The sequence below is a fragment of the Solenopsis invicta genome, chromosome 11 (genome assembly GCF_016802725.1).
Source record: "Solenopsis invicta isolate M01_SB chromosome 11, UNIL_Sinv_3.0, whole genome shotgun sequence".
NCBI classification, from domain to species: domain Eukaryota; kingdom Metazoa; phylum Arthropoda; class Insecta; order Hymenoptera; family Formicidae; genus Solenopsis; species Solenopsis invicta.
The window spans coordinates 9,542,282-9,560,052 of record NC_052674.1 but is presented as its reverse complement, the minus strand read 5'-3'; the positions used below and the strand labels follow the sequence as shown (position 1 = coordinate 9,560,052).

Genomic DNA, 17,771 nt, shown 5'->3' with positions numbered 1-17,771 from the left:
GATATTGCGAATTACGCGGATATCTATGTTGTAAGCTGGCGGTTCTCGAGTTATACCTTCAACCGCGTTACTATTCTATTGAACTCGCAGGAGAGACAGTCTTCTCAACTCCTGGAGGGAAGGGCAAAATGACAACGAGTCTTGTCGTATATAAAACTGAGGCTTTTATTCTCACGTTAATCTAATAGCGGTCTTCTTACACGTCGGTGTCTGAGCGAGACTACTACGCCGATTTTTAGCGGGAAAAGATTGGCGGACCAATCCGCGATCGGGAAAGCTCGGGAGCCAATCTCGCTAGGGAACCACGATGGCGCTTCGATAGGGCACTATCGAAGCGTCACCGCCAACTAAGGCGCGAAATTCAAATTATTTAGTCCTCTCTTACAATATAATTAATTTGATAATTCTAATATTATAATATAGTATAATGATCATAAGTATATTAGCCATTGAAAAACGGCCACCACGCAAGCGCGACGGCTGTATTGGCTTCACGTCGCTGCGCAGTGTCGCTCAAACGGCAACGGACGGTCAATCGGTCAGGCAGGACGGCGAGAAGTCGTCTTACCGTCCGAGCTATCACGAGTGTCATGTAGGCGAACGCTCCGATTCTCATTATTCTAATTGTCAACGCGGCGCCGCGCCTACGAATGCAATCGCGTTCGCGATACGCGCGTGCATTATGTGATAACGCAGTCAAACCACGGTGTACGCACTCATGCACTACGTCGCGCGAGGCTCTACGCAGGCACCGTGCTTGTAAACATTAACGTGTAGCCCACATTCTCACGCATCGTGTCATATGTGCCAGCGGGTCTTCCGTTATGAATGCTTAGTAAGTATCTCCTCCGTTTCTATCCCAGCCTTCACGAGGTCCGAATTCCGTCGTGGTTATTAGCGGCCGAGTCACGCCGACCGAGGCGGGACAACTGCTGTTTCCAGCAATTCTAGCCCGAGATCGCATCCAATTATATTGAATCAATATGGTAGTTTGTGTCTCTTCGCGTTATTAATAGCTGTCGCGCAAAACTGATTATCCAGTTTCGTCGTAAAAACCTAGGTCTATCGTCCTGTTATGTTGAAGGACAGTTATCTCCCTTTTTTCCTCTTCCAGTATAACTGATAAATTATCTGTGGAATTTGCAAGTTTTTTTTTCTCCATCCTGTTAGTCGGAAAAAAGGAAATACATATATTTGCAATACATATAGATATCGTACAAAATTGATTACTCAACTTTCTCGTAAGCTTCCTAGATCTGTCTTGCTGTTGTGTTAAAGAACAGTCTATCTCCTCCCCCCCCTTCAGTATGACTGATAAATTGTCTGTGAAGTCTACTAATTTTCATTTGTTAATCTGGAAAAGGAAATACATGTATTTATAGTAGGATTTGACGAATAATGATTTAATACCAATAAAACTAGGCGTCTGTCATGTTAATAATTATTTGACATATTTTTTATTAACAGTAGGAATGCTATTTTTATTATTTAGATCTTTTGCATGTAACTCTTATACTAATCGCTATCATATATTTAACAAGAAACTTACAAAACTTCTTTATACCATGCATGCAGTAACAGAGGTGCACCAGGCGTATCGGGGAATGCATTTGATTGCTGGGTTCAAAAGTCTATGCATGACGATTCTGCCATCATAAAGATGCAGTACCAATTTTGGGTGAGAAAACAAGCCTTGTCCCAGAAATTAGGGAAAAAGGAGGATGAGTGTATAGTTGCTTCGGATGCTGAGCTGGATGCAAAACTAGAATTGTTCCGCAGTATCCAAGATTCCTGTTCCTACTTACAAAGGGTTATCGATAGATACCAAGAAAGATTATGCAGTGCGTTCTAACATAATTTCTAATAACGAAATAACTGTATTGATTGTCACAAATATATCTGTTACAGTATTTTTTCTTTAAAATAAATTTAACTATCAAGATATTGCGATAATGGGATAATTTAACTTGTTTAGATTTAGCCCAGGAGGAAAATGGAATGGGACGTTTCTTGAAAGATGCTGGGAAGCAAGACAAAACTCGCGCCGGCAAGATGATGTCAGCAGTTGGCAAATCTCTATCTTACTCCAGTCAGCAGAGGCTTGCGTTGAGAGCTCCACTGGGCCGATTGTATCAAGAAGTGGAAACATTTAGACAAAGAGCTATCGAAGATACATTGCAAAATGTGCAAGCGATGGAAAAGGCCCGTACGGAATACCGAGCCGCTTTGTCATGGATGAAAAATATTTCTCAAGATTTAGATCCAGATACGTCCAAACAACTGGAAAAATATAAAAAAGTTCAAGCACGTGTCAAACAGTAAGTTCCATGTTTTATATATTCATGTAATATAAAGTATGCAATCATAAATTTAAATTACAATCACAGATTTAAATTTAAATTATATGTAATTTAAATATAAATAATATATTTTTAATCTTGTAAATTTGATTTAATTGCACATTTTTAAATTAAATAAATTGTGAGGAATTTATATTTTATGTATATATTTATTATAATTTAGGGGCAAAATAGTTTTCGACAATCTGGCCCTTGACTGTCTTCAGAAAGTTGATTTGCTAGCGGCGGCAAGATGTAACATGTTCAGTCATGCCTTAGTTTTATACCAAACCACACTCTTGAATTTCACAAAGAAATCTGCGCAAGCGTATTCTACAATAGCCAATAGCTTCAAAGGCTATCAACGTTACGACTTTACGGTTGTACGAGAACTGGCTGAAACCTCCAGTAAATTAGCGCAGGAGACTGGTGGCGACGACGATTTGGAAGACAAGGATAAGTGAGTTACAAAATGAGAATAAACACCTGTCATTTTCGTCATGATATTAATTTTTTACAGATTACCCTTTTTTGACATGGACTATCATGATGACGTTGAAGAAGCTCAAGAGGCTACCGCAAATTCGGAGAACACGTCGGAAAAAAACAAGAAAGATGAGAAGCTCTTAGACATAGATAATGAGCCAAAAGATACATTGATAAATTTGGATACGAGCACAAATTCTTCGAGAAACGGAATCGTGCATAATACCAACGATACAGAGAACGATAGAAGTCTCGAGGAGTTCTTTGGGAATCTTAGCCTCGAGAAAGACGCGTCCAATAATACACAACAATCGATTAATAAAACAGAGAAAACTAGTCATACTGTATTCAGTAAAAGCTCTGAAGAACAGAAATCAGTAATGGATATATTCGGGGAGTGTAACACTGATTTTAATTTGGCCGATTTGTCTCCCTTATCATCGGAGGCTCGACAACAGCAATCGTTAAATTTATTGGCCTCCGAAAGCGCGGTGCTTTTTGACGAGATTCTAAACGATAAGCAACAAAGCGCGAACAGTGACTGGGAAGGTATATCACATGATACTTTTCTACCGCCGAATATTTTGAAACAGAGTTTAGGAGACGCGGCGTTGGGTATGGGACAGAAAAGTACTGCTAGTAACACGGACGACAAAGTAAGTATTCGCGTTTAATAGTTAATGCAAATGTGTCACACGATTAATATATCATGATATTCTTTTCATAGAAAAAAAAAAAGACTGGAAAGCAGAAAGGTAACTCGTGGTTGGATTTATTCGCAGAATTGGATCCATTGGCTAACAATCCAATGGAGAATCTTTCCGGTGACAGTAATGCTTCTGCTTAATTCATAATGCATTTTAATAGTATCGTCTTGTTCACTTGATATTTGAAACAATAAGGAAAACTGATCAAGCTATCATTTATTATCAATAAGTGATGCCATGAGCACATAATTCACAGCATTTTCACTTCATACATTTTTGTATCAATAATTATCGGTTTGTAAACTTTTATATTTAATAACATTCCAGATTTATTTTTAATGGAAACGTCATAAGAATCAAAACTCTTTGAATTACATAATTTTTCATATAAGCTAAAAAACAGATACCAAAGATATAAAATGTAATGTTTATTAAACATTATGCACACTAGTTATATTTTCTTTTAAATATATATATATATATATATATATATATATATATATATATATATATTTTATTATATTACAAAAACTTCAATATAAATTTATTATGGAATTCTTTGTATTTTTGACGGATATATCTAAAGGTATGGAAGTATACCGCACAAGTGTATTTATTTTCTATTTATTTCTTTTCATGATTTCATTTATCCCCTTAAAATTTCTTTTTATTGCATATACGACAATCCATATCTGAAGCCTTTGCTTGTAAATCAATGTTGTAAATAATATGTATCAAACAATTCCTTCGACATAAGCAAGTAAATCGCGTATAGTTTACGCGTTATACTTTCATCTATTAAGTTAAATAAATACTATAGAGACAGATTATACAGGCATAGGCTCAGAAATATCAATTTGTTCATCTTGTAACTTTCGATTATACATTATCAACCGAAGTGATCACAGTATTAATGCTAAACTCGTAATTTATTTCAAATATAAAAAAAGACTTGAAATCATATCCTAATCTTCATCGGCGATACGTGCCAAGTTCAAGGTTCGTAGAATTGCGATAGGGCAGTCTTGACTCTGAAACGGAAATAAGTGAGAGACCACTGTTATATAAAATTTTGCGATACGACAATAATTTAGCACGTAATGCTCATCTTGCGTACTTCTCAAATAACTGGGTATCTTTAGTGTGACGTAATTGTTGCAAGATACGATGAATTCCTAATTCTCGCAGACGCGCTTGTCGTTGCGCGGCACCGGGTTCTTCCCTCCAGACTAGGTTGCATACACAAAAAATGGCAGCAACTTGCAGTTTCACGTTGCTGTGCATCTAAATGAAATGTATACGTAAAAATGTACAATCGATGGCTATTCAAGAGATATAATTATTAAATTAATAGATAGGATTTGAAGGAAATATTTAATCGATTTAGCATATGTTTAAAGTTCATGATATTCAAAACTGTTATTTTTTACTATCGTAGATAAAACGGTTGTCTATATAAGTACGAGTAATGTAACTCGTTTCTTTCAGAACGACTTCAAAGACTTATCATCCTATCTATTAATAAAAGTAATCATCTTTGCATAGGGATATGCAATTAATAAAATAACTTGTAATAACTGTACATTGTACGAACCATATAATCCATGAGTTTCTTAAGCACATCATCATTAGCCATAATATGATCTCTAGCCCGGTCGCCATCGGCTACATTTGCTAAAATGCAAAGTGCTTGCTCCTTGACGTCCGCCGGGTGTTCCGGATCCTCCAGTACTAGAATGACCGCTTGCATAACGTGCGTCGCGTGCTCGCCCATTATACGATCTATGTGAGCTTTAGTGGAAAGCAAATTTCGCAACAGACCCAGCGTTTTCATCAAGACGCCTAATTCAGGATCGGCCAAGAGACGAAAGATCTGATCTGTGCCCAGGCACGAGAGTATTTGCGACTTTACACGTTGCTCCGCTTGAAAAGCCACGTTCATTAGGGCCCAAATGCCGTTCAGTCGGAGAGCCGATTCGGGCCGTTTAGTGAGAGAACATAATAACTCTACTCCGCCGGACTCGAGAATTGGCTCTTTGCTCGGACTAAACTCCAACAGTAAATTACATAAAGTACTCGATGCAACAGTTAATAAATCACCTTCACCTTCGCCTCTACCTATGGTACAATAATGACAATGTTAATAGTAACTCATACAATCGGCGATTGAATACTAATAATAACAGCTAATTACAAGCACTGATCTCTTTATTCTTGCTTTTCTTTTTTGAAAAATAAATCTTACAATGCAGAGAGAAAAGAATAGGGATGTATTCGTCATTTCTGTCTACACGCATGAAAAAACAGTCGCTCTGTTCTAAAATTACATTCGCGTATTAATATCTAAATATTTTTCTTGCGAAAATATTAATATGGCAAACAGAGAAGCGCGAAAAGTTGCGAACTTTTCTTGATGCGTGTATTTTAATTCAGCTAATCTATTCTTGTCTTATATAGAATAAAGAAAGAATAACTCACATTGTACAATAATAACCCTCTTTTCGAGATATTGCATCTTTTTTTTTTCTTTTTGATTAAAACGTTAATTTGAAATTTGAAACTAAATATACATATTTTGTATGTTACATGCAATATATTGTATATGCATGTAACATACACCTCCCTCAGTGTTTATTTTAGCGTACCTCTGTAATGCTTATTATAAAGGTATTTATCATATTTTACCCTCCAACCCCTTGTCCGCTCCATGTAACAACTGCATAAGTGGCCTCCACACTGCATGATCCTGAAATGTAGTGCGAAGCTGTTGCACGCTCCTCGAGAGGGAGTGCAAACATCTAACCGCGGCTAAACGAACACGTGATCCACCAGGATCTTGTAAACCAGAAACAACTTGCTCCATAAGACTTTCTGTTTCAATAATACGTTTACGGATATCTTCGTCATTCGCACCGAGAGACGCAAATGCTCTGAACGCAGCTTGGCGCATGTCTTGCGTTAGCGTTGCATCCTGGACCTGAACAAAAAAATATATAACACAATTCTTACTTGAGCACTATCGTAATATAATGTAATAACAGAAGTATCTTTCATAAATTTTATATATTATAATTTGTAGATACTCAACGTATTTAATGTAACTTCTGCTTACTTGCGGATGTGGTCTCAATAATTCCGCCAGTGTCGGTATCAAATGATTACTAATGGAAGCTAAACGCTGTAGATCTGTATCGACCTCTGTCAGATACGCAAGTGTCTCGGCCGCGGCGACTCTCTCGCGTGGCGGCCGGTCCCGATGACACAAACGTACGAGGCAGGGCAAAGCGCGATACACTACACGCGGATCAGTAGATGGCAACGCGCCGGCCCTATGCATGTACGCGATGCACCTTGCTGCTTCGAGCTGTATCAACGAGCTCTTCTCGCGTCCCATTAATTGGCCTAGCGCGACAGGTACCAATCTACCATGGACAGTATTACTTGTACTGGCTGACGCGACCAGAGCCGATACCATGTGATTTTGGTAGCACATGTTCGCTAAGCAGGCCAGAGCTGGTAGCTGAACATCGGACAGAGGGGAATCGAGTTGCATCGCCAATGTTTCCACCGCCCCGCCTTTGGACAAAGCATTCTGTTCCTCCGTCGTCTGATAAGCAATTGCATTTGCAGATTAGTTCCCTCTTGCAACGCAAACATTTTACAGTTTATAAGAGTTTCAGACCTCTCTTTACCTTACATGCTGTAGTTAAAATTGTTGCAACACAGACTTGACAGGTGACGGATCGACTCGCTAGGGATAGCAACCGTGGTACTAATGCAGGATCCTGATAAATGGAGTGAACTGGCGCTGCCGCATGCTGAAATACCGTGCGCAGACATCGCAGACAGGCTTCGTGCAGTAAATCCAGTACCTTTATCTTTCCGTCCGTTACGATGTCAGGGGTTGGCGAGGTGAGTAATACTTGAAGAAGCAACGGAACTACACCTAAATCTATAAGTGCCAGTACATGCTGATCCGTGCCCTTGGCTAGAGAACCCAATGTTACGGCTGATTCTAATCTTATTCGATCGCCGATGGTACCGGACGTGTCCCCAAGCAATTGTAAGAGTCGAGGCACCACACCTTGAGCTATAACTGAACCCTTTTGCCTGTTGCTGCCGATCACTGAATTCTTGAGACATCTGAGACCAGATCCATGAAACGTTATTACAGATTTTCCTAATCAGTTGCAGAAATAAAGGATAAGTATACATATAAAAAAAAATAAAATTGTCGAAAATTTTACGATCGTACATAACGGAATATTAATCTTAAGGTTAAGAATGATTTTTTTCAAACTCACATAATCGCTTCCAGGCATTTCTGCGCGTCCGGGGAGTACAGCTCGTCGATGTAGCTCCTGGAGCTCTCGATGTCCTGTAATGATCGCGAGAAGATTGCGATGTAATTTCGCGCTACGAGCAACGATGGGAGATCCGCGGGATCCACTGATGCGTCAAAAGGCCATTTATCGGAGACCGCGTACGAAACCGAACGGATATTGAACTCACCATGTACGGTTGCATCACCGACACCATCTTCGCTCGGCTGCGTTCTCACATAAATGTCCCGTAAATCGTTCCGCTCGATCGGGCTTCCTGGCCTAACGACTGCCCACGAGGAACCGTCAGATCTAGTTTGCGTACTGTTGCGTACTACGCGAAACGTTCGCGATTCGTTAGTACGCTGCGCTGCGTTCTCATGTTCTAAAATAAGCTCGACTGGTTGCCAGTGATGCCAACATCGTAGAGCGTTTTTCTTCTAGCAGACAAGAAGCCTCTCCCTAATTCCTTTTGCTCATTTTTGTCTTTTTACAGCGCAACAGAGTATAAATATTAAATAATTTATACTAAAAATACAGCTACGAATTTAATTTGCCACTAACTCGCAAATTAAATTTTTTGAAATCTATGAAATACAATTTTCTTCGCGGTGTCAAAGTATATACGTGTTATAATCTTGTGCTGAAGTATGTACGATTGAATTTGTGTAGATATCTTGTATATATTGGTAACTCAACAATTTTATTATAATTAAGCAGACAGAGGTTGAAATACTAGATTCATAAGCGATGATTTGCACTTTTGCGGTTTCAAATTTATGTATAAAATAAAGTTTTAAATTCATCGTTTGTTCATTCGAATTATGCGCAAGTGCAGCTTTTTTTAGAGCAAAGTTGCGCATAATGTGATTGATCAATTGATCAATTGATGAATTAAAAAAACTCACTTATAAAAAAATTTCAATCGTCCATATTCCGTTGATTAAATAAAGAGACAAAAACGTACATTTTACACATCGATAAATGTATATTTATTGCTAATGATAGAGTGATCGGGACTAATCGGAAGCAATTGGAACGTTCGATCGTTCGATTTACTTGACGGCTGACACTGCATCTGTATATTCTGAAACTTGCCATTTGGGGTTCCTGACATCCCGCGGATCGTTTTTAAAAATTTTGCATAATTTCGAAGACAACCAGATGATCGGAATACGAGTTTAGATGGAAACATCTATCTGATGAATTTAATTGCGTATGTACGAAAGGCGTTCGCGGAAGAGCTGACGAAGCTCCGTAATGTACAGTGGGCCCGTGCCGCATCATAACCAATGACGTGGATGTAGGTTAGGGTTCTCGTTCACGCTCAAACAAATCAAATCGCCAGGTGTTGTCAGGCACATTTTCTAACGGCAGGCAACTTGTAAATAATGTTCGAAATCACAGACACACAGAGTAAGTACGAGCATCCCTTCTATTGATATTGACTAATCGCTGTATCTTGAACCGGCGAATATTCGAAATATCGATTGCGCACCGCGCTGATTTTACTATAAGGGGTGTGTTCCAGAAATCGGCGTAGGACTGGCGGGATTTGGTATCTCCTTCCTATTCCTCGGCGTACTATTACTCTTTGACAAGGGTTTACTCGCCATTGGAAATGTAAGCTCGTGATCTTGTTATTTATATAGATTAGTTACATCTGACACATGATTGACCTATAGGATTATCCTTTTCTAGCTTTTGTTTATAACGGGACTCGCATGTGTCATCGGACCATGGAGGACGTTAAATTTCTTCTTTCAGAGGCACAAGATGAAAGCTAGTGCCTCGTTTCTAGGAGGTATTATCGTAGTACTTATGGGTTGGCCAATTGTAGGAATGATCTTAGAAACCTATGGCTTTGTATTGCTCTTCAGGTAAGTTATATATTTTAACCCTTGGACAGTGGATATTTGGAGTAACTGTGTACATGGAGGATTCAGGATTTCCTATTCTTAAGCACATGATTTTCACAAACAAAAGTAGCAGAATAATCAATGAAATTCTTTGATAGTATTCTTCCACTTTTCCAGATAATCTGCCATTTTCATATGTGAAAGTTATGCATATGTGCTCAAGAAAATATCATATATTATCTAAAAAATGCATTGAAGTATGGAAAAAAAATCAGATTATTTTTACATATGAAACTTTTGTCAAATCTCAAATGATTTATTCTGCAGCAACAGTTTGGTATTGTTACATTGTTGCACAGATATTGATATGGCAAAAAAGCTGTGCAACAATGTAACAATACTAAATTGTTAAGAATTATGGAATATTTACTGGGCCTCAGTTCTGTTAAAATATCAATATTGTTACATTATCGTTGTACAGTTTTATCATATATATTAGCCGTGTAATGACAGTTATAACAATACCAATTTTGCCATTAATGTCCATTTCATCAACATAAATTAACTTTGATTGAGGATTAATGATCTGTGCAAAAGATAACTTAGCATAAATGTTTGTTCCAGTGGTTTTCTACCAGTAGCGATAAACTTCCTGCGAAGAGTACCTGTGTTGGGAACTCTGCTGAATATGCCTGGTATCAGTCGAGTTTTGGACATAATAGCAGGTGATTCTAATCGAACGACCGTTTGATACTATATATAATATATTAGAGAAACACCCACATCCTCTTGCTTGAAATCTGTATATAAAGCAGTCGAATGTCATATTTCATATTCTTTTTCTATTCATTCCTGTTTAAGAATGACAGCTAAGTTTTTGTACAAAATGTAAGAATATTTTACATCTTATGTCAATGTAGAAAATTAAGTCAGTAAGATTAGTATAATCAATTTATATGTTTCCAATTTATATACATGACTTGTATACTGATTATGTCAAGGGTACAATCAATTACATACAACATTCCAAAATTTTTTTGTAAAAATGTTATTTTTTTCATCTTAAAATATTCATCAAAATACTTTGAATAATAAATTAAAAATACTATTTTATTTTATTATTTAAATACTTTAAATAGTAAAATAATGGTCAAAAAATGTACCCTTCTCCTGATCAAGTAATAAATGTTTTGGGATAATATAAGCGTGTTCAATGTGTTATTTATAACATATGTCACATATCGGTATAAAGAAAAAAAAAATACACTGAATTTACATAAAATCTTTTTAATAATTTTCAGACAAAGAATGTGTGATCAGTAACCATAAATATCAATTCAGAAATGTATCCAACTAGATATTGAATATTAAATATTGATATTATATTAACAGAAAAAGGTATTAAATATGAAAATAATATTTACAATCTTGAATTGTTAAGTCTCTATCAATCTTTATTAATTTTATAATTAAATTTCAGAAATACAATTTGATGAAATTTATTTTACTAAAAACAATTTAAAAATAGTTTTTATACTTAAACAATTTCTTTTTGATGTTTTAGGGAAGAAAAGAAATTTCCGAATGTATGAAATTTTATATTGTTTTTTTATTGATTTGCTGCTTTCCCTGCATGCATCCTAACATGAACAGATGCATACATTCTGAGTAACGCTTTTCATCTCTTACATAGTCGTCTGGAGTGCGAAATTAAATTATACTGTCCATCAAAAATCAACGGACTGGCTGATTACCATTAAAATGATAAGTTTATTAATTACGAATTATGAATTATCTACAACGGGCCGAGAATAAGGGCGGGGGGCGGCCCAGGCTACGCGCCCCGCCATCGCCGTGATGACAATTTCGTCGCGCGTCCTCCTCTCTCAATGATTTTGCGTGCGCTGACTTGATTCTCTAGGCAATTTGTTACTTTCAAGTACTTTGATATATTCCGACCGGTCTACTTACTCAGCGTGGCGTGTATGGAACGTTATCCAGGTAACAGGTGTTTTCGCGATACATTTGCGATTGTGCTTGCTTGCCTCTTCAATGTTTTTACAATGAAATACGAAAATACGTAATGTTAACCGCTGCGGGAAAAATACTGAATCCGGCAATAAGTTAAGCAAATTCTCTTCTATGCTTATTTCCTTTTTTTGTTTGCAATTTTTGCCGAGTTTCATGCACTTTACGAGCTGCTACGTCAAACGTCTTCAGCCTGAATTACTTGTTAATAATCGCCGACAGCAAGTCTCTTCTGTCTGTCGGTTTGTGGGAATCGCTATCAAATCTCATGATGTGGATAATTAATGACGATGTCAGTGGTCGTGAAAGTAATGAGACGAGGATCGTTTTAGCGTTTTAAAGAAGGTTCTTGATTTCATCATACAACACTAGTACGAGCGCACCACCTGTACCACGGAGAACGTTAGAGAATGCGCCCTTGAAGAAGGCACTACCACCTTCCGACTTGTAAATGGTGGCCCAGCAGTGGAGAGTGTTTTTGTACAGAATGTCACTCTTGGCACGGCCGGACTGCATCATCATACGCCTACGCACTGTATCGAAGGGATAGGATATAATACCCGCCACAGTGGTTACGGCCTGCAACAAATTCGAATGAATGAGTGAAATATGGCTCATTATTTTGCATGAACTTTGACAGCAAAAACATATCGTCCTCTCACCTGGGCAATACCCCATGAGATAAGGAATGGAGTCTTTTTGGGGTCTGGCAGCATACCACGGGCAGTGTCATAGAAACCAAAGTAAGACGCACGGTAAATGATGATACCCTGTACCGATACGCCAAACCCACGGTAGAGACCAACGATGCCATCAGTTTTGAAGATTTTAGTCAAACAATTACCTAAGCCTGAGAATTCACGTTGACCAGCACCTTTGCCTACATCGGCAGCCAACCTAACAAAATAAAGAAAGAATATAACAATGAAGGGATAATTTTTAAAATCTTAATCGAGTATGTATAAAACTATTTCTATTTTATAGATAGAATTTATTTGCAAAGAATTATTTTTGTATTTATTAATGTATTTATATGTGTATATATGTTTAATATTTAAAAAATTGACATAATTGATATTTTTATGACTGCACTTACACAAAATATATCTATCTTACAATCAAAGATTTTATCAAAATACAATACAGTTAAGAATTGTATTGCAATTTACTAACTGTTAATTAAATACAATTTTAAATTATTAACGCGTCGATAAGAATTCCTATCATTAGCGTACGAGTAAAACAATTTGTTATCAACACATGGACAAAATACAATATTTTGAGCAATTTACCTGGTTCTGGCAAAGTCGAGCGGGTAGACAAAGCACAGGGACGTGGCTCCGGCAGCACCACCAGACGCGAGATTTCCAAGGAAATAACGTCCGAACTGAGTGTTCTTATCAACACCACCCAAGAAAATCTGTTTATACTTATCCTTGAAAGCGAAATTCAAGGCTTGTGTTGGGAAGTATCTGATAACGTTGGCAAAGTTACCACGCCAGTAACTGAGGAATCCTTGTTCACGTGGGATGCGAACAAAACAATCTACCATACCTAAAAAGATTTATATGATGTAAATTTACATTATTTTCTACAAGGTCTAAACGTTATATATTTACAATGTATTTTGACAATTTTTCTTACATTAATGTTTCAAGTTATGAATAAAGTGGACAGATATATTGTAATTAGTAATAAAACTAAATAATTAACATTAAAAATCTCAGATTTATGAAAGATTACATTCAGTTACATAAGTTTTGCGATGACAAAATATAATTCATGAATATACAGACACCGCAACGTTTAACAAAGCTAAACGTTTTTATATATAATTAACACAAAAAATCTTTGTGAAAGATTACATTCGGTTTTGTTAATAAATCCAAAATAAATCCCGCGAATTACAATGATTGACTAGCAAAAAAGTGACTGTACAAAGTTCAAGAATATTCTATAATGCAACATTCAAGTGATAGTATGAATATTTAAACGGGAGTATTTAAACGGCTCAATTGTCTCGCTAATTATGCTATCGTCTAATACCGTCGATTACAAACTTTGCCCTCTAATCTAAGTCTCGTAATCTGACACGGCGAATATTACGTATGACAATTGAAACCGGAATTACGAGAGCGATAAGATATTTGTAAGATATCTCCCGTTATCGCCTCGTCGTTAGCAACGTGACTCGAGCACGAGACCGAGACACCGAGCGTGTTTCATTGAATTTCCCCAAGTGTCGCGGGTAATGACATTTTTTTGGGACGCCGTCGAACGGGAAGATCGCCTCGATCGCGCGTAGATCCTCGCGGATGAATCGGCGAGGGGGACACGGAACGGAATTGACGGCGACGGCGGCGGGGGAATTGGTGACGCGTGGAAGTAGGAGGCAGAAGAATTTGGTCTCGTGGCCGGACGAAAAGGCGGCCATGTTGGACCGCGCCGTCGTCATCGATCGGGGCTCTCGTGCGACAGCGGAGAGGAAGCCACGCGCTGCCATCTGGCTGGCTCGAGCAAGACGGCGGCCGTTCCATCGGAATATCGATCCTCCCGTCGAAGCCGGGCACCTTCCGCCGCGTGAGAGATCCACGCGCGGACGGAGTTATGTAAGTCCGCCAAAATTGCGGGCCGACCTTCGTTACATAAACGCGTAACGCGAAAATTCGTCTCTTGCGCGCGTGTATATTTGTGTGCGTGCGCGCGCGCACACACGCCATACGTCGGAGCTCTCGCGTTCCGCGTCGTTCATCGCGTGGCCGCGTTTCGCGCGCGCCAACGAGCGACATCGGTGCGCGACACCAACGGGGCACATGCATTACATAACGGCCATGTCTTTTTCTTTCTTTATCCGCACGCGGGCCGCGCGTCTCGAGGCGACTTGCGCGCGCTCGCGCACACCCCGAGGAACAATGGCACGTTCGAGGATACTTGGCTACTGTCACATGTTCCGCAGGCTTCACTGCACGTCGCGTCGCTACCGCGTTAACGGTAACTGAAAAGAACGGCTCTTCCTTTCAGCAAGCGAGCGAGCGAGCGAACGAATGAATGAATTGCGGTCGCGTCCGTCCTTGCCGTGACATCGAGGCGCGTGATGCGGCCGGTGCACCTTTCGCACAATTTCGAAATTTCGAGAAGAACGAGACAGATTAGAGGGCAGGGGAGTAAAGTCTAGAGGGAATTGGACTTCAGCACTTACCCTTGTAACGCGCTTCCTCGGAGATCTGCTTGGAGATGTGCTGTACCTGCAGCAACAACTTGACACGCTCGATGGGCGCGACGGCAGTCTTGGAGATTGCCGCGGCCACACCGCCGGCCACAAAATCCTTGGCGAACGCCACGGGATCCGCGAGTCCAGACATCGTGATGGGTTGGTGGGTGCGCGTGTATGTGTGTGAATGGATGAGACACGGGTAACGTAAAGGAGAGAGAGAGAGAGGAGAGACTCCTTTGGTGTTCCAAGTGTCTCAAACGCGCGCCGAACGACGAATGGCCGAGGCAGCAGCGCGTACGCTCGTCGCTCGTCACCTCCCGCTGCCTCCTCCTGCGACTAAGAATAGCCGCGCAGGTCACGTGTGCCACTTTGCGCAGCTACGGACGGAGCGACATCGCTGCCACTGGTGCATTGTCGCCTCCACACCGTTGAGTCAGGAATCGTCGTCGCGACATACTCCCCGTCACCGTGACACCTCGGCGACCGAGAGCTCGAGACACTTCCGTCCGGTATTCGCGACCTTTCACGACCTCGACGGTCGATCAATGTCTCGGTCACCCTGCGTGATCACGCAATCGAATCTCTCATTGCGTTCGAAAACGGTCAAGTTTCGCGCCGCAGCAACGTCATGTCCGATCGCAGCCGACCTATCGCTGTCCGCGATCGCGCGTTCGAAATTATGAACGTGAATGGCGGGAACAGTTGGACACGCGCGCCAAAGAGATAAAGATCTGCGATTGTTTAAATCGATTGGAATTCGTGCAAGTTAACTTTGCGAAAGAAATAAGGAAAATGTTTTATTGAATAATTCTTCATGAATGGATTGGAATGTGTTGCATGTTTAACAAAGAATTTCCATAGATTTGATTTATAAGTATATCAATTCCATACAGCAAAGAATATGCTAGGAATGTGTATATTCTATGTATATTCATAGAATATATACACATTTCTAACATATTCTTTACTGTATGAGATGAGATTAGTAGACTGTTTAACAATTGATCTCTGCAACAATTTCTAAACATTGTAAATATTGCAGAATTATTAGAATAAAAAATTTAATAGAAATTATTATTTCAAGCCTAATAAAACCTTGTTCAGCAAATAAAAGTAAATTTAAATGAATTGAAAATTGCAATTTATTTTAATTTATCCGAATTTGCGTTTAAAAATTCTAGCATATTTTTGGATTGAAATACGAAATATATATTTATCATGTTGAATTTGGATGTATTCATATACATATTATTTTTAGATTTAAATGGATTCAAAAAAATCTGAAGTGCGAATTTAAAAATGTTAAAATGAATTGATTTCTATCCATTTCAAATCAATTTTGTTTGCTAGGTGTTAGTTTATTACAAAAAAAAAAAACACATCACATTATTTGAACAGTTGGGATTTATTTGGATGTTTATTACATAAATCATTTTTTATTTGTTAACACTGAACACATTTTAATTTTTATTACTTTTATAAGAATAACAAATTCCTTAATGACTTATACGTATTTTATTATGTCTAGAAAGTATTTGTATGGTTGTTATTAAAAAAAAATATTCCTAATATCTTACAGCAAATTCGGTTAAACGCACCTCGTGCATATTAACACCGTTGTACATAAATCGACAATAAAAATATGTTTATTATGTATATATATATATCAACTGATTAAAATGTGAAATCCTAAATCGATATTTTATTATGCTATTTAGTAAAATGTTTATTTTATTATTCAAGATATTTATATTTTATTTTTAAACGAGATTAGATCAGTGTACAGTGCTTTTAATGTGCATCAGTACACACTAATGTAACCAAATTTGTTATAATATTCAGCTTTATTGTTGCACAGGGCTTAAAATCAAATCGCGGGCACGTGGCCACGCGAAGTTAGTCGAAATTCCGTTTGACCATTCGAGAATTCCTGGCTGCGTTCACGGCGGATCGCGGATGCTCGCGCTCGCGCAACTTCAGGGCGATCTCGCGCGAGCGGAGTTGTCGTTGGCTTCGGGCGAGCTTGCGCATCAAGAGCAAGAGAGTCGCAAGGTCAATTCTCCCCCGAGGAAGGAGGTCAACGGGGCGCATTGCTTGCGTAACCCTGGCTTACGGCCCACCACGTCGCGGAGGATACGCGCCAGGGGAGTTCAATGGAGTAACGTCAAAAGCGAGTTGTATTTATACACCTGCGGGTGAAAGAAAGACAGAGAGAGGTTAGAGAGACGGCGAAAATGAGAGCGAGCACGCGTCACGCGGAGTAGCGGTGCTAAAATCAGCTGTCCCTCGTTTACACACGCGCTCGTCCACACACGTTTTTGTCGATATCGGTTACTATTGTAAGCGTTAAATTATCACGTTGGTATCTGTATGTATGTGTGTGTGTGTGTGTGTGCGCGCGCGTGCAGGCACGCGCGCGCGCGTGCACGCCACCGCAGCGATCGATCTTTCCGCGTGTGCGTTGAGGAATCACGACAAGCACGTCTACTTTGACCTTTCGACTCGATGCTTGGAACCGATTCGAATGTAGCACCTTGATACGATTCGATTTATACTTGACATTGGCCTTGCGAGAGAATTTAGAAGATGCGTGAGAGACGCACGACAGAGAGAAGGAAACACCTGAGGGGCCCTGGATTTACTCGCCCCTGTGAATACGCGATGATTTCGAGGTCGAATTTACGGCTCGGAAGATTGTTGAGGGAGATCAGGAGAAGTCACTTGTCGCGACTTATTATCTATTAACATTGAGTTCCTTGGATTTCTCAGTATGGTAGAAAAAAATTTTTGTGGACGAGACTTAATATAAAATCTGA

General features: G+C 39.2%; 4 protein-coding genes across 7 annotated transcripts; 2 read left to right on the top strand and 2 right to left on the bottom strand.

The window, feature by feature from the left end:
- Positions 1 to 546: 546 nt before the first annotated feature.
- On the top strand, positions 547 to 3,982 carry LOC105197563 (islet cell autoantigen 1). 4 transcript variants are annotated; one of them, XM_039454947.1, is made up of 6 exons: positions 547 to 835; positions 1,572 to 1,841; positions 1,976 to 2,318; positions 2,524 to 2,799; positions 2,860 to 3,480; positions 3,553 to 3,982. In XM_039454947.1, the coding sequence occupies exons 1-6, from the start codon at positions 829 to 831 to the stop codon at positions 3,677 to 3,679; spliced, it is 1,644 nt and encodes a 547-aa protein (XP_039310881.1). In that variant the 5' UTR covers positions 547 to 828; the 3' UTR covers positions 3,680 to 3,982. The 4 variants fall into 4 exon arrangements, with proteins under 4 accessions (XP_039310881.1, XP_039310883.1, XP_039310882.1 ...); XM_039454948.1 differs by having other exon boundaries at positions 548 to 835; positions 1,576 to 1,841; positions 2,860 to 3,485; XM_011163989.3 differs by having other exon boundaries at positions 825 to 835; positions 1,576 to 1,841; positions 2,860 to 3,481.
- A 93-nt stretch (positions 3,983 to 4,075) lies between these two features.
- On the bottom strand, positions 4,076 to 8,260 carry LOC105205550 (armadillo repeat-containing protein 8). The gene is made up of 8 exons (XM_011174948.3): positions 8,045 to 8,260; positions 7,837 to 7,910; positions 7,225 to 7,675; positions 6,645 to 7,139; positions 6,218 to 6,509; positions 5,127 to 5,650; positions 4,650 to 4,816; positions 4,076 to 4,563 (listed from the first exon to the last, which is right to left on the bottom strand). Exons 1-8 carry the CDS (start codon positions 8,069 to 8,071, stop codon positions 4,527 to 4,529), a joined length of 2,067 nt encoding a protein of 688 aa, XP_011173250.1. The 5' UTR covers positions 8,072 to 8,260; the 3' UTR covers positions 4,076 to 4,526.
- A 453-nt stretch (positions 8,261 to 8,713) lies between these two features.
- On the top strand, positions 8,714 to 11,541 carry LOC105205551 (vesicle transport protein GOT1B). The gene is made up of 4 exons (XM_011174949.3): positions 8,714 to 9,270; positions 9,386 to 9,477; positions 9,556 to 9,734; positions 10,338 to 11,541. Exons 1-4 carry the CDS (start codon positions 9,246 to 9,248, stop codon positions 10,462 to 10,464), a joined length of 423 nt encoding a protein of 140 aa, XP_011173251.1. The 5' UTR covers positions 8,714 to 9,245; the 3' UTR covers positions 10,465 to 11,541.
- LOC105205552 (ADP,ATP carrier protein 2) lies at positions 11,326 to 15,257 on the bottom strand. Its single transcript, XM_026139209.2, has 4 exons — positions 14,941 to 15,257; positions 13,034 to 13,295; positions 12,404 to 12,638; positions 11,326 to 12,320 (listed from the first exon to the last, which is right to left on the bottom strand). The coding sequence occupies exons 1-4, from the start codon at positions 15,101 to 15,103 to the stop codon at positions 12,078 to 12,080; spliced, it is 903 nt and encodes a 300-aa protein (XP_025994994.1). The 5' UTR covers positions 15,104 to 15,257; the 3' UTR covers positions 11,326 to 12,077.
- Between the last annotated feature and the right edge of the window lie 2,514 nt (positions 15,258 to 17,771).